Source organism: Ascaphus truei, chromosome 1, assembly GCF_040206685.1.
Source record: "Ascaphus truei isolate aAscTru1 chromosome 1, aAscTru1.hap1, whole genome shotgun sequence".
In the NCBI taxonomy this organism is placed as follows: Eukaryota; Metazoa; Chordata; class Amphibia; order Anura; family Ascaphidae; genus Ascaphus; species Ascaphus truei.
This window is the reverse complement of record NC_134483.1, coordinates 541,804,886-541,820,837: the sequence shown is the minus strand read 5'-3', so window position 1 is coordinate 541,820,837 and position 15,952 is coordinate 541,804,886. Positions and strand designations below refer to the sequence as shown.

General features: G+C 50.5%; 1 protein-coding gene across 1 annotated transcript in view; it reads right to left on the bottom strand.

Moving 5' to 3' along the window:
* Positions 1 to 15,706, bottom strand: part of SMYD5 (SMYD family member 5) — a 48,893-nt gene extending 33,187 nt beyond the window's left edge. The window contains exons 1-2 of the mRNA XM_075573430.1: positions 15,581 to 15,706; positions 7,594 to 7,702 (exon numbers count right to left, since the gene is read on the bottom strand). Coding sequence (XP_075429545.1) covers positions 7,594 to 7,702; positions 15,581 to 15,667 — 196 coding nt within the window. The 5' untranslated portion in view covers positions 15,668 to 15,706. The remainder of the gene's footprint in view (positions 1 to 7,593; positions 7,703 to 15,580) is intronic.
* Between the last annotated feature and the right edge of the window lie 246 nt (positions 15,707 to 15,952).

Here is a 15,952-nt window from a genome sequence, read left to right as displayed (position 1 = left end):
AGAGAGAGAACCATGAAACCTGCACCCAGGCACACCTCAGCGTCCCGCTGCATGCAGTGATCACACGCTGCGGGCACAGAGAGAGAACCACGAAACCTGCACACTGGCACACCTCAGCGTCCCGCTGCATGCAGTGATCACACGCTGCGGGCACAGAGAGAGAACCATGAAACCTGCACCCAGGCACACCTCAGCGTCCCGCTGCATGCAGTGATCACACGCTGCGGGCACAGAGAGAGAACCATGAAACCTGCACCCAGGCACACCTCAGTGTCCCGCTGCATGCAGTGATCACACGCTCCGGGCACAGAGAGAGAACCATGAAACCTGCACCCAGGCACACCTCAGCGTCCCGCTGCATGCAGTGATCACACGCTGCGGGCACAGAGAGAGAACCATGAAACCTGAAACCAGGCACACCTCAGCGTCCCGCTGCATGCAGTGATCACACGCTGCGGGCACAGAGAGAGAACCATGAAACCTGCACCCAGGCACACCTCAGCGTCCCGCTGCATGCAGTGATCACACGCTGCGGGCACAGAGAGAGAACCATGAAACCTGCACCCAGGCACCCCTCAGCGTCCCGCTGCATGCAGTGATCACACGCTGTAGGCACAGAGAGAGAGCCATGAAACCTGCACCCAGGCACACCTCAGCGTCCCGCTGCAGGCAGTGATCACACACTGCGGGCACAGAGAGAGAACCATGAAACCTGCACCCAGGCACACCTCAGCGTCCCGCTGCATGCAGTGATCACACGCTGCGGGCACAGAGAGAGAACCATGAAACCTGCCCCCAGGCACACCTCAGCGTCCCGCTGCATGCAGTGATCACACGCTGCGGGCACAGATAGAGAACCATGAAACCTGCACCCAGGCACACCTCAGCGTCCCGCTGCATGCAGTGATCACACGCTGCGGGCACAGAGAGAGAACATGAAACCTGCACCCAGGCACACCTCAGCGTCCCGCTGCATGCAGTGATCACACGCTGCGGGCACAGAGAGAGAACCATGAAACCTGCACCCAAGCACCCCTCAGCATCCCGCTGCATGCAGTGATCACACGCTGCGGGCACAGAGAGAGAACCATGAAACCTGCACCCAGGCACACCTCAGCGTCCCGCTGCATGCAGTGATCACACGCTGCGGGCACAGAGAGAGAACCATGAAACCTGCACCCAGGCACACCTCAGCGTCCCGCTGCATGCAGTGATCACACGCTGCGGGCACAGAGAGAGAACCATGAAACCTGCACCCAGGCACACCTCAGCGTCCCGCTGCATGCAGTGATCACACGCTGCGGGCACAGAGAGAGAACCATGAAACCTGCACCCAGGCACACCTCAGCGTCCCGCTGCATGCAGTGATCACACGCTGCGGGCACAGAGAGAGAACCATGAAACCTGCACCCAGGCACACCTCAGCATTCCGCTGCATGCAGTGATCACACGCTGCGGGCACAGAGAGAGAGAACCATGAAACCTGCACCCAGGCACACCTCAGCGTCCCGCTGCATGCAGTGATCACACGCTGCGGGCACAGAGAGAGAACCATGAAACCTGCACCCAGGCACACCTCAGCGTCCCGCTGCATGCAGTGATCACACGCTGCGGGCACAGAGAGAGAACCATGAAACCTGCACCCAAGCACCCCTTCAGCGTCCCGCTGCATGCAGTGATCACACGCTGCGGGCACAGAGAGAGAACCATGAAACCTGCACCCAGGCACACCTCAGCGTCCCGCTGCATGCAGTGATCACACGCTGCGGGCACAGAGAGAGAACCATGAAACCTGCACCCAGGCACCCCTTCAGCGTCCCGCTGCATGCAGTGATCACACGCTGCGGGCACAGAGAGAGAACCATGAAACCTGCACCCAGGCACACCTCAGCGTCCCGCTGCATGCAGTGATCACACGCTGCGGGCACAGAGAGAGAACCATGAAACCTGCACCCAAGCACCCCTTCAGCGTCCCGCTGCATGCAGTGATCACACGCTGCGGGCACAGAGAGAGAACCATGAAACCTGCACCCAGGCACCCCTCAGCGTCCCGCTGCATGCAGTGATCACACGCTGCGGGCACAGAGAGAGAACCATGAAACCTGCACCCAGGCACCCCTCAGCGTCCCGCTGCATGCAGTGATCACACGCTGCGGGCACAGAAAGAGAACCATGAAACCTGCACCCAGGCACCCCTCAGCGTCCCGCTGCATGCAGTGATCACACGCTGCGGGCACAGAGAGAGAACCATGAAACCTACACCCAGGCACCCCTCAGCGTCCCGCTGCATGCAGTGATCACACGCTGCGGGCACAGAGAGAGAACCATGAAACCTGCACCCAGGCACCCCTCAGCGTCCCGCTGCATGCAGTGATCACACGCTGCGGGCACAGAGAGAGAACCATGAAACCTGCACCCAGGCACACCTCAGCGTCCCGCTGCATGCAGTGATCACATGCTGCGGGCACAGAGAGAGAACCATGAAACCTGCACCCAGGCACACCTCAGCGTCCCGCTGCATGCAGTGATCACACGCTGCGGGCACAGAGAGAGAACCATGAAACCTGCACCCAGGCACACCTCAGCGTCCCGCTGCATGCAGTGATCACACGCTGCGGGCACAGAGAGAGAACCATGAAACCTGCACCCAGGCACACCTCAGCGTCCCGCTGCATGCAGTGATCACACGCTGCGGGCACAGAGAGAGAACCATGAAACCTGCACCCAGGCACCCCTCAGCGTCCCGCTGCATGCAGTGATCACACGCTGCGGGCACAGAGAGAGAACCATGAAACCTGCACCCAGGCACCCCTCAGCGTCCCGCTGCATGCAGTGATCACACGCTGCGGGCACAGAGAGAGAACCATGAAACCTGCACCCAGGCACCCCTCAGCGTCCCGCTGCATGCAGTGATCACACGCTGCGGGCACAGAAAGAGAACCATGAAACCTGCACCCAGGCACCCCTCAGCGTCCCGCTGCATGCAGTGATCACACGCTGCGGGCACAGAGAGAGAACCATGAAACCTACACCCAGGCACCCCTCAGCGTCCCGCTGCATGCAGTGATCACACGCTGCGGGCACAGAGAGAGAACCATGAAACCTGCACCCAGGCACCCCTCAGCGTCCCGCTGCATGCAGTGATCACACGCTGCGGGCACAGAGAGAGAACCATGAAACCTGCACCCAGGCACACCTCAGCGTCCCGCTGCATGCAGTGATCACATGCTGCGGGCACAGAGAGAGAACCATGAAACCTGCACCCAGGCACACCTCAGCGTCCCGCTGCATGCAGTGATCACACGCTGCGGGCACAGAGAGAGAACCATGAAACCTGCACCCAGGCACACCTCAGCGTCCCGCTGCATGCAGTGATCACACGCTGCGGGCACAGAGAGAGAACCATGAAACCTGCACCCAGGCACACCTCAGCGTCCCGCTGCATGCAGTGATCACACGCTGCGGGCACAGAGAGAGAACCATGAAACCTGCACCCAGGCACACCTCAGCGTCCCGCTGCATGCAGTGATCACACGCTGCGGGCACAGAGAGAGAACCATGAAACCTGCACCCAGGCACACCTCAGCGTCCCGCTGCATGCAGTGATCACACGCTGCGGGCACATGGCTTTCCAGGAAAGGACCAATGTTCAATCAAGTTGGTCTCTTCCAGGATAACAGTCACATGGTGACACAAACAAGGGCACGGTGACACAATGATACCCATTCTAAGGCACGTTTTATAGTGCCGTGCGCACGCGGATTTTTAGTTGGCTGGCGTCAGTCGGCCTTTCTATAGATGTGCCGCGCGCACGGCAGGGAGCGGGGAGCCGACAGACAGCGGCGAAGATGAAGAAATTCATCTTTTCACGCCGCTGCCTGCGCTCAAATGTTGGTGTGTGTGTATATATGTGTGTGTGTGTGTGTGTATGGATGTATGCGCGTGTGCGTGTAAATAAAAGCGCACACACAAAAAAATTATTAAACTTTTTTTAATTTAAAAAAATCTTACTTACACTCACACTACATATACACATATACATGTTTATACACACACATACACGCATATACATGTTTATACACGCACATACATGTTTATACACGCATATACATGTTTATACACGCATATACATGTTTATACACACACATACACGCATATACATGTTTATACACACACATACATGTTTATACACGCATATACATGTTTATACACGCATATACATGTTTATACACACACATACACGCATATACATGTTTATACACACACATACATGTTTATACACGCATATACATGTTTATACACGCATGTACATGTTTATACACACACATACACACACATACATGTTTATACACGCATATACATGTTTATACACGCATATACATGTTTATACACACACATACACGCATATACATGTTTATACACACACATACATGTTTATACACGCATATACATGTTTATACACGCATGTACATGTTTATACACACACATACACGCATATACATGTTTATACACGCATATACATGTTTATACACGCATATACATGTTTATACACACACATACACGCATATACATGTTTATACACGCATATACATGTTTATACACGCATATACATGTTTATACACACACATACACGCATATACATGTTTATACACACACATACACGCATATACATGTTTATACACGCATATACATGTTTATACACGCATATACATGTTTATACACACACATACACGCATATACATGTTTATACACACACATACACGCATATACATGTTTATACACGCATATACACGCACATACATGTTTATACACGCACATACATGTTTATACACGAACATACATGTTTATACACGCACATACATGTTTATACACGCATATACATGTTTATACACACACATACACGCATATACATGCACATACACGCATATACATGTTTATACACGCATATACATGTTTATACAAGCATATACATGTTTATACACACACATACACGCATATACATGTTTATACACACACACATACACGCATATACATGTTTATACACGCATATACACACATATACATGTTTATACACGCACATACATGTTTATACACACACATACACGCATACACATGTTTATACACGCATATACACACATATACATGTTTATACACGCACATACACGCATATACATGTTTATACACACACATACACGCATATACATGTTTATACACGCACATACATGTTTATACACGCATATACATGTTTATACACACACATACAAGCATATTGTATTGTATTGTATGTCTTTATTTATATAGCGCCATTAATGTACATAGCGCTTCACAGTAGTAATACATGTGGTAATCGAATAAATAACAGATAATATAAATAACAGATCATGGGAATAAGTGCTTTAGACAAACATAACATTAAGGAAGAGGAGTCCCTGCCCCGAGGAGCTTACAATCTAATTGGTAGGTAGGGAGAACGTACAGAGACAGTAGGAGGGAGTTCTGGTAAGTGCGTCTGCAGGGGGCCAAGCTTTATGTATCATGTGTTCAGAATGTTCACAGTGCTATTCATATGCTTCTTTAAGCAAGTGTGTCTTAAGGTGGGTCTTAAAGGTGGATAGAGAGGGTGCTAATCGGGTATTGAGGGGAAGGGCATTCCAGAGGTGTGGGGCAGTCAGTGAGAAAGGCTTAAGGCGGGAGAGGGCTTTAGATACAGAGGCGGTAGAGAGAAGACATCCTTGAGCGGAACGCAAGAGTCGGGATGGTGCATAGCGAGAAATTAGGGCTGAGATTTAAGGAGGGGCAGAAGAGTGTAAAGTTTTAAAAGTGAGCATATACATGTTTATACACACACATACACGCATATACATGTTTATACACGCATATACATGTTTATACACACACATACACGCATATACATGTTTATACACACACACACACACGCATATACATGTTTATACACACACATACACGCATATACATGTTTATACACACACATACACGCATATACATGTTTATACACACACATACACGTTTATACACGCACATACACTTACCTGCAGCTCCCGGCTCTATATACACGGAAAGCATGCGGCACGTGCACTCGCGTTCGCATAGGAACGCGCAGCCGCACGCTGTATAGAACGGGCCTAAAGCAGCAGCCCAGGTTGCATCTCTTGCTTTTTAAGTGATAGTGACTGAAGCAGGGGGGTCCCCGGAGCTGAACCCCATTAATTCCAGCTCCGGGACCCGCCTGCTTCCGGAAATACTCACCTCCGTTGGTGCTGCCGGTATCTCTGTGGAGTTTAAATGTCCAGGCCACGTGGGCCAATAGGGAGCCGCAGGGGATGACGTCACAGCTTCCTATTGGCCGGCGTGACGCGGGCCATTTAAACATCGCCATTATGTTAAGATACACACGTTTCCTGGCTGAGATACCGGCACCCACCTATGAAAATGGATAATGTATTCCAGAGACATTCAAATGTAATCACCTGGACGATTGTGGAGATGGTTCTGATGAAAAGCTCTGTGCCCAAGTAAATCGCCCAACTGCTGCTTCCTTTCAGCCCTGTGCGTTCAACCAGTTTCAATGTCTTTCACGTTTCACGGTGGTCTGTATCTCTGGAAGCAGGGGGTCCCGGGAGCTGAAATTAATGACGTTCAGCTCCGGAGACCCCCTGCTTCAATCCCACAACAACAACAACAAAAACAAACAAAAACAAGCAAGGCGTCCTGCGTTAACCATCTATTATTTCCTTTTTGTAGCAAGATAACGGTGACAGAGAAGACCCCATGCCCAGCGTGGCTGTCCTGCGGGTGGCGTAAATAAGGGACCTATAGATTCTGGTCTGCCCCTTACACGGACATTGTGACACATCCAAGGGATTGGTGCTATCTCAACGTGCCATCTCTTCTGAGTGACAAAGACCGAAGGGACCCAATGGCTTATCAAGTCAGTCACCCTCGCCCCAAGGTAAATAGTGACAAAGGCGGGTGGATTTAGGGGCCACTGGGTAACCTAGGGACTTCTGCGTCACCCAAAAGAGTAACAAAAAAGGATGAGGAACTAATCGATTCCTAATCACTGGCACCAATGGACATGAGAGGCGCAGGCAGCAGCGGCCTGCATCCTCTTCATCAGATCTGCTCTTCATGTGCCAGCGGGGTGTGCGACCGCCCCGTGTTTTTTGCGTTGGTTTGGGGTAGTTTCCTAGCTTACGTGCTGCTCAGCCTATGCTTACAGTACATTGGGCCAGAAGGTGTCTGAACATAGGGGTCTGCAACACATTGCCACGTAGTGCACCCCACTCCCCTCTGGCAACAATGGGGTGATGGAATGGTAACCACCCCCTTACAGTGCCTTCTTACCGCCCGGGCCTCACCACGCACAGCTTCCTCTATCACCGCTGCCCTCCGTACTCAGGAAATAACTTCTTTATAAGTAATGCGTGTGCGGGTATGTACTCACTGTACTGCGTTAAAGAGAACGGGGGGCTTCATGCTTCACAAGGGAGTCAGACAGCCAGATCACCCTACTCCTGGCGCCTCCCCCTCCCCCTAACCCCTGCAGAGAGAGGGTCCGTGGCCCTGTCTTACCTCTGTACCTGTACAGCGCGTTCCACTGAAACTGCGAGGACACCAGCGGCTTCTCCCGGAAGATCGTCTCACCCTTCCGTATGCTGCGGGTGGCAAAGAGCCCCTTCCCCTAGAGAAGGAAATGAGCCAGGTCTGGTTAAAAACACCCTGGAACAACTTCATCGTAGTATAAAGGTGCAGTCCCACCGACCTAATCCCACATGGATTATTCTTTGCATTAGATGTAACTGAAACCGATGAAGCAACCGGGATACTGGCAGACCCATCATTGCTGAATGCTGACAAACCATTAGAGGCCGTCAGATGAACAAGATGCAAGATGCCTGGGGGCTTAGCACTGTTTAATCTGGACTCAAGCGCTTTATATATCTGTGTGCTTACAACATCTGTGCAACTCCAGTATATGCTGCCAGCTTGGGCTGCACATTTCATTCAATGCACCGCTGTTCCCTCTGGGCGTGAAAGGGTTACTGGTTACACAGAGCGGACTTGTCGTCATTCAGAGAGATCTAATATTTTCCTTTATTCAGAAGGCAGAAACATGCGCTTTGCAGTCTGTGATGGGAGGCGCCTTATACCAGTGTTCGGTAACGGAGGCCCGCCCCTCCCTCTGCCCCCCCCCCGCCCCCCGAAAGAGTTTCATGCACGGATAGAGGTGTGCCTGCTCAGCTTGGTATTAATCTACATGCTGGAGTGGTGCTATCCCAGAACTATTGACCCAGTTCATATTTACAAAGAGGGATTCCCCATATGATGCACTCAAGAGAATCAACCAGATAAAAAGAAAACAGAACTATTCATCCCACGGGCAGTACAAAGGACTCGGGGCCATCCCTTAAGGCTGGAGGAAAGGAGATTTCACCAGCAACAAAGGAAAGGGTCCTTCACAGTAAGGGCAGTTACAGTGTGGAATTCATTACCCATGGAGACTGTGATGGCAGATACAATAGATTTGTTCCAAAAAAAAAAAAAAAGTTGGACATCTTTTTAGAAAGGAAAGGTATACAGGGATATACCAAATAAGTATACATGGGAAGGATGTTGATCCAGGGATTAATCCGATTGCCAATTCTTTGATTTCAGGAAGGAATTTATTTTACCCTTATGAGATATCATTAGATGATATGACACTGGGGTTTTTTGTTTGCCATCCTCTGGATGAATAAGCAAGTATAGATATAGGATAAAGTATCTGTTGTCTAAAGTTAGCATAGGTTGAACTTGATGGACGTACGTCTTTTTTCAACCTCATCTACTATGTAACTATGTAACTATATAAATATGTAACTCTCAATTAAACAATTCAGGAGAGAACTAAACTAAAATATTAAAAACTAATAGAGCAGCGACAATATGATTACCATGAGGGGGGCAAGGATAATTGATGCGAATATAGAGCCTCTCATTAATTGACCACCCTGCCTTCACACCGAATTTTTTGCGAATGTGTTTTTTTTTTTCTTTTTTTTTTTTAACACAGGGTTGAAGTAAGGGGTCTCCGGAGCTGAACCCCGTTACTTTCAGCCCCGGGGACCCCCTGCTTCCGGAGATACATACCCGTGAACCAGGAGCCAGTAGCCGCTTGGCTTGGCAACCAGGGTTCACATTATAGCTGCTCTTCAGATATTTGCCGGCCTGCTGTAGGAAGTCGTGGTGCGGCTTCCTATCGGCTCATGTGACGCGGGAGCTTGCTGAGCCAGAGCAGCTACCGGCACCTGCTTCAGAAGTAACTCTGAAAGTAGGGGTCCCCCGTTCTGAAATTAACAGGGTTCAGCTCCATAGCCCCCCTGCTTCAATTCTACATATAAAAAAAAAACTTTTTACAAAAAAAACGTACAGCTTCCTGCTGGTGGCAAGCAGACCATATCTGTAGTTATTTTGTCCCGTACACTGACGCAGCCCCCCTCCCCCCCGGAAATCGCTCAGGAGCCAGGCGATCCCCTAAGGTTGCTGGGCCGCAGGTCAGCCCTGGGGCATCCCCCTCTCCCACTGCCGGTTCAATTAAACACCCAATGTGGAGGGAATTGCTGCTATGGACACTCCCGGGTTACTAGCTGGCCCAAATGGGGCAGAATAGGGGCAAAGAACATTGATGTATTGTTTAAAATACCACTCCTAGACCCCTACTCAAAGTGGGGGTACTGCACAGCTAGTGACGCATCAGCATCCAGTGAAGATGCTGCATGGTACCCCAATACTCACTACACTGAACATAACAGCATTTTATCCACACATCTCATTGTGTTGGTCCAGCACACACAGCAAAATAGACATGTTACAGGCATATGTCACCTGCTTCTGCCGGGGTGAACACAGACACTGCAATCATACATGGAAATGCTGCATGCTTCTTTTACACGGTTTTAGTATTAGTATTAGTGAAGCGTATCTGTTATATAGGTATAATTAGTATTACATGTTCAGGTGGTGCGGAGAACACAGGGGCAGCTAATCTCTATGTATTTAATACTAGGTGTGTGCGTCCCATATATTTCTGGAATGTTAGGTGCTTTACTTTTATGCAGTGTGTGTGTGTGTGCATAATATGTATATAATATGTACAGCAGGGCCCCGGGTATACGGCGCGTTCCGTTCCAGGGGCCCGCCGTAAAGTGAAAATCGCCGGATCCGGCTATTTTCAGTGATTTTGCATGCACAGAACGGCACGGCCTATGGTCTGCGCGCGCAAATTACGTTATGCGCGCGCAGACAACGGTTTGCGCATGGGCGTCGGGCGCAACCGCCCGTTCTGCGCATGCGCGACCCGGAAACAAAGATGGCGGCCCCCTTCTCGGTGCCGCCGTATAAGCGGATCGCCGAAAAGCGGGGCGCCGAGAAGCGGGGCCCTGCTGTATGTCTATTTATATAGCGCCATTAATGTACATAGCGCTTCCCAGCAGTAATACACAGGACAATCATATACATAACAAATAATACAAATAACACATAATGGGAGCAAGTGCTTCAGACATAAAAGTAACATTTCGGAAGAGGAGTCCCTGCCCCGAGGAGCTTACAGTCTAATTGGTAGGTAGAACGTACAGAGACAGTAGGAGGGAGTTCTGGTAAGTGCGTCTGCAGGGGTCCAAGCTTTATGTATCATGTGTATAGTATTAGCCACGGTGCTATTCATATGCTTCTTTAAGCAACTGTGTCTCTTAAGGTGGGTCTTAAAGGTGGATAGAGAGGGGGCTAGTCGGGTATTGAGGGGAAGGGCATTCCAGAGGTGTGGGGCAGAAAGTGAGAAAGGTTTAAGGCGGGAGAGGGCTTTAGATACAAAGGGGGTAGAGAGAAGACATCCTTGAGCAGAACGCAAGAGTCGGGATGGTGCATAACGAGAAATTAGGGCTGAGATGTAAGGAGGAGCAGAAGAGTGTAAAGCTTTACAAGTGAGGAGAATTGAGTGTGAGATGCGGGATTTGATTGGAAGCCAGGAGAGGGATTTCAGCAGGGGAGACGCGGAGACAGATTTAGGAAAGAGTAGAGTGATTCTGGCAGCAGCGTTAAAGATAGATTGTAGGCGAGACAGGTGAGAGGCAGGGAGGCCGGACAGCAGGAGGTTACAGTAATTGAGACGGGAGAGAATGAGGGCTTGAATCAAAGTTTTAGCAGTCGAGTAAGGAAAGGGCGTATCTTCGTAATATTGTGGAGGAAAAAACGACAGGTTTTAGCTGCGTTTTGAATGTGAGGGGAGAATGTGAGAGAAGAGTCGAGTATGACCCCTAGGCAGCATGTTTGGGCTACTGGGTGAATGATGGTACTTCCAACAGTAATGTGGAAGGAGGTAGTAGGGCCAGATTTGGGAGGAAGTATAAGGAGCACTGTTTTTGTCATGTTAAGTTTAAGTTGGCGGAGGGCCATCCAGGATGATATAGCCCAGAGACATTCAGAAACTTTGGTCTGGACAGGTCAAGGGTTGAAAACTAAATTTGTGTGTCGTCATCATAGAGGTGATATTTAAACCCAAGAGATGTGATTAGGTCACCTAGAGAAAGTGTGTACAGAGAAAAGAGAAGAGGTCCCAGGTCAGAGCCCTGGGGTACCCCCACAGAGATCGATAGAGGAGGAGGTGGTGTTGGCAAAAGAGACACAAAGTACGATGGGAGATGTAGGAGGAGATCCAGGATAGAGCTTTGTTACGAATACCAAGAGTATGGAGAACTTGAAGGAGAAGAGGGTGGTCTACGGTGTCAAATTCTGCAGAGAGGTCAAGTAGTATGAGCAGAATGTAATGACCTCTGTCATTGGCAGCATGGAGGTCATTAGTTATTTTAGTGAGGGCTGTTTCAGTGGAGTGAGCAGTGCGGAAGCCAGATTGTAGAGGGTCTAGGAGAGAATAGGTGTTGAGAAAATGGAGCAAACGAGAAAATACAAGACATTCAAGGAGTTTGTAGGCAAAGGGCAGGAGGGAGAGCGGCCGATAGTTAGGAAGGCAGTTAGGGTCAAGCTTGCTGTGTTTGAGTAATGGTATAACTGTTGCATGTTTGAAGGAGGAGGGAAAGGTAACAGAGTAGAGGAAAGAGTTAAAAATGTGTGTGAGCGTAGGGATTATAGTAGGATCAAGAGGTTTTAGGAGATGGGAAGGAATGGGGTCAAAAGGGAAGGTGGCAGAAGGAGAAGAGGAGATCAGCAGTGACACAGCCTACACCGAGACAAGGGAAAAATAGTCAAGGAAGGCAGGAGGTGAGTTAGGAAGTGGTGTAGGATGGGAGGAGGAACACAGGGGATGTTCTGACGTATGGATTCCACATTTTCCTTAAAACAGTCAGCAAAGTCCTGAGGTGAGATGGCGGAATAAGAGGAGACAGCAGAGGGTGGTCTGAGTAGAGTCAAAGACAGAGAAGAGTCGGCGTGGGTTAGACTTGTGCGTGTTGATTAATGAAGAAAAGTAGGTTTGTTTAGCCTGAGAGAGGGCAGAGTTGAAACAGGACAGCATAAATTAGTAGTGAAGGAAGTCTGCAAGAGTGTGAGATTTCCTCCAGAGGCGTTCAAAGGAATGAGTGGAGGAACGCAGCATGCGCGTGTGGGAATTTAGCCAGGGTCTGGGGTTAGAAGGGCGAGTGCGGCAGAGAGAAAGCGGGGCATGTAGATCAAGAGAGGAGGACAAGGCAGAGTTGTAGTTCCTGACCAGGTTGTCGGAGTCTGTAGCAGAACTGAGAGAGGAGAGGGAGGAGCGTAAAGTGGAATCAAAGGCTGGTAGGTTAATAGAGCGCAGGAGAAGAAAAGCGAGAGAGAGAAAATGAGATGAGGTGATGGTCAGAGAGAGGAAAGAGAAAATGGGAAATGGAGAAATGAGAGAGAAAAGTTTTTAGTGAAAACCAGATCTAGGTAGTGGCCATCATTGTGGGTGCTGGCTGCAGTCCACTGTTGAAGGCCAAAAGAAGAAGTTAGAGAGAGAAAGCGGGAAACCCAAGGGAGAGAGGGGTCATCAATGTGGCAGTTGAAGTCCCCAAGGGAAGAACATGGGAGTCTGAGGAGAGAAAGAAAGAGAGCCAGGATTCAAAGTGAGAGAGAAAGATAGAAGGGGGATGAGTAGAGGTAGGTGGGTGATAGATGACCACCACATGGACAGGGAGAGGAGAGAAGATATGGACTATGTGATCCTCAAAGGAGGGAAACGCAAGAGAAGGAGGAATAGGAAGGGTATGGAATCGGCAGAGAGAAGAGAGGAGGAGCTCCATGCCTCCACCCCTGCCATCAGGGTGCGGAGTGTGGGAGAAAGAAAGGCCACCATAAGAGAGGGCAGCTTCCAGAGCAGAGTCAGACTGAGTGAGCCAGGTCTCAGTTATAGCAAATAGGAGCAGAGAGTGAGAAAGAAAGAAGTCATGCACAGAGAGGCACTTGTTAGAAAGGGAGCGAGCATTCCAAAGGGCACAGGAGAATGGGAGAGAAGAGGTAGGGTGGCAGGGGATGGGTATGAGGTTGGAGGGGTTGACACCAGAAGGAGTAGAAGTTGCATTTGGCAGGCGAGGACGAGAGCATGTAGGAATAAAGCAGGGACCAAGATATATATTTTGATTACGGCTAATTGGTTTGTACAGTACTCACCGTCTACAGATGCATGGGGTTTCTGCTCCTTGTACATACAGTTAGTACTCCCTGTACTGTATTACACCCCACACATCTATATACAGAGTACCAACTGTGTGCTCTACTGCGGGCCCTCATTCTCTCCCATCTCGATTACTGTAACCTCCTGCTGTCCGGCCTTCCTGCCTCTCACCTGTCTCCCCAACAATCTATACTAAATGCTGCTGCTAGAATCACTTTACTCTGTCCTAAATCTGTCCCAGTCTCCCTATTAAACTCAGTATTACTTCCAGAATTCTCCTCCTCACTTTTTAAGGCTATACCCTCACCTCCTTACATCTCAGCCCAAATTTCTCACTATACACTCTTGCGTTCTGCTCAAGGATGTCTTCTCTCTACCCCTTTTGTATCTAAAGCCCTCTCCAGCTTAAAACCTCACACACTGAGTACCCCACACCTCCGGAATGCCTTTCACCTCAATATCCGACTAGCACCCCCTCTATCCACCTTTAAGACCTATATTCAAACCCATCTCCTTAACGAAGCATACGAGTAGCTCCGTGGCTAATACTATACACCTCATATACCGACCTTGCCCCTTGCAGACGCACTTACCAGAATGCCCTCCTAGTGTCTCTGTACGTTCTCCCTACCTACCACTTACTCTGCGTCCACGGTGCCGCAACGCGCGCTCATGCTTGAGAGCCGTGACGTCACCAACTCTGAGCAGGAGCGCTAGCCTGTCATGCAGCAATTTGCGAGCTCAAGCAGGGGACCTGGCACATAAGGGAGGGGGCCTGGCAAAAAAAGGGGGGGGGAAGGGGGTGGCATTGCCTGGATCAGGGCGTGTCAGTGCCGGGAGAGGTGACTGGTGCTGTGTAATTTGTTGTTGAAGGGTCATGTGACCCTTCAGCACGCTTACAAATCAATTTTCCCTGTCTCCCCAAGCGCAGAGCTTTGGAAAGCATACGTGCGCACGCGGTGTGGACATGTGCACCGGTTAACATCTATTAGATCGCGGCAAGCGTGCGTTGCTGCAGTCTTAGACTGTAAGCTCTTCGGGGCAGGGACTCCTTTTCCCAAATGTTACTTTTATGGCTGAAGCACTTATTCCCATAATGTGATATATTATTATGTCATGTGTTATACTGCTGTGACGCGTTATGACATAAATTATGCTATATAAAGATATATATAGCGCCATTAATGTACGTAGCGCTTCACAGCAGTAATACACATGACAATCATATAAATAACACATCATGGGAATAAGTGCTTCAGACATAAAAGTAACATTTGGGAAAAGGAGTCCCTGCTCCGAAGAGCTTACAAGATAATTGTATGTATACACACACACACACACACACACACATCTATGCTGCTCTTGGCTCCCCTCTCTCCCTAAAGTACCCCCACTCACCCCCCTCTCTGGTCCCCCCCCCCTCTCTCTGTCTCAGGTCCCCCCCTCTCTCTGTCTCAGGTCCCCCCTTCTCTCTGTCTCAGGTCCCCCTTCTCTCTGTCTAAGGTCCCCCCTCTCTCTCCGTCCCCCCCCCCCTTCTCTTCTCTCCTCTCTCTCCGTCTCCCCTCCCTCCCTCTCCGGTCCCTCTCTTTCCACGGTCCCTCCCCCCTCTCTCTCTGTCTCCGGTCCCCTCCCCTCTCTCCCTCTGTCTCCGGTCCACTCCCCTCTCCGGTCCCTCTCTTTCCACGGTCCCTCTCTCTCCACGGTCCCTCCCCCCCCTCTCTCTCTCTCTGTCTCCGGTCCCCTCCCCTCTCTCTCCGTCTCCGGTCCCCTCCCCTCTCTCTCCGTCTCCGGTCCCCTCCCCTCTCTCTCCGTCTCCGGTCCCCTCCCCTCTCTCCCTCTCCGGTCCCTCTCTTTCCACGGTCCCTCTCTCTCCGGACCCTCTCCCGTATCTCTCCCCCCTCTCTCCCCCCTCTCTCTCTCCGGTCTCCCCCGTACTTTGCTGCCGCTGATGATCCTGGTCTCCACCGGCGGCGGCCCGGGCTGCACACAGAAGGAGAACACGTCGCACATGGAGGCGGCCATGATGTGAGCCACGTGACCTGGGACAGCTGTGCGTCAGACAGGGACACATGACCACTAACACAGGGACACCACCCCACTGACACAGGAACACCACCCCACTGACACAGGAACACCACCCCACTGACACAGAGACACCAACCCACGGACACAGGGACACCTACCCACTGACACAGAGACACCTACCCACTGACACAGGGACACCAACCCACTGACACAGGGACACCTACCCACTGACACAGAGACACCAACCCACTGACACAGAGACACCAACCCACTAACACAGGG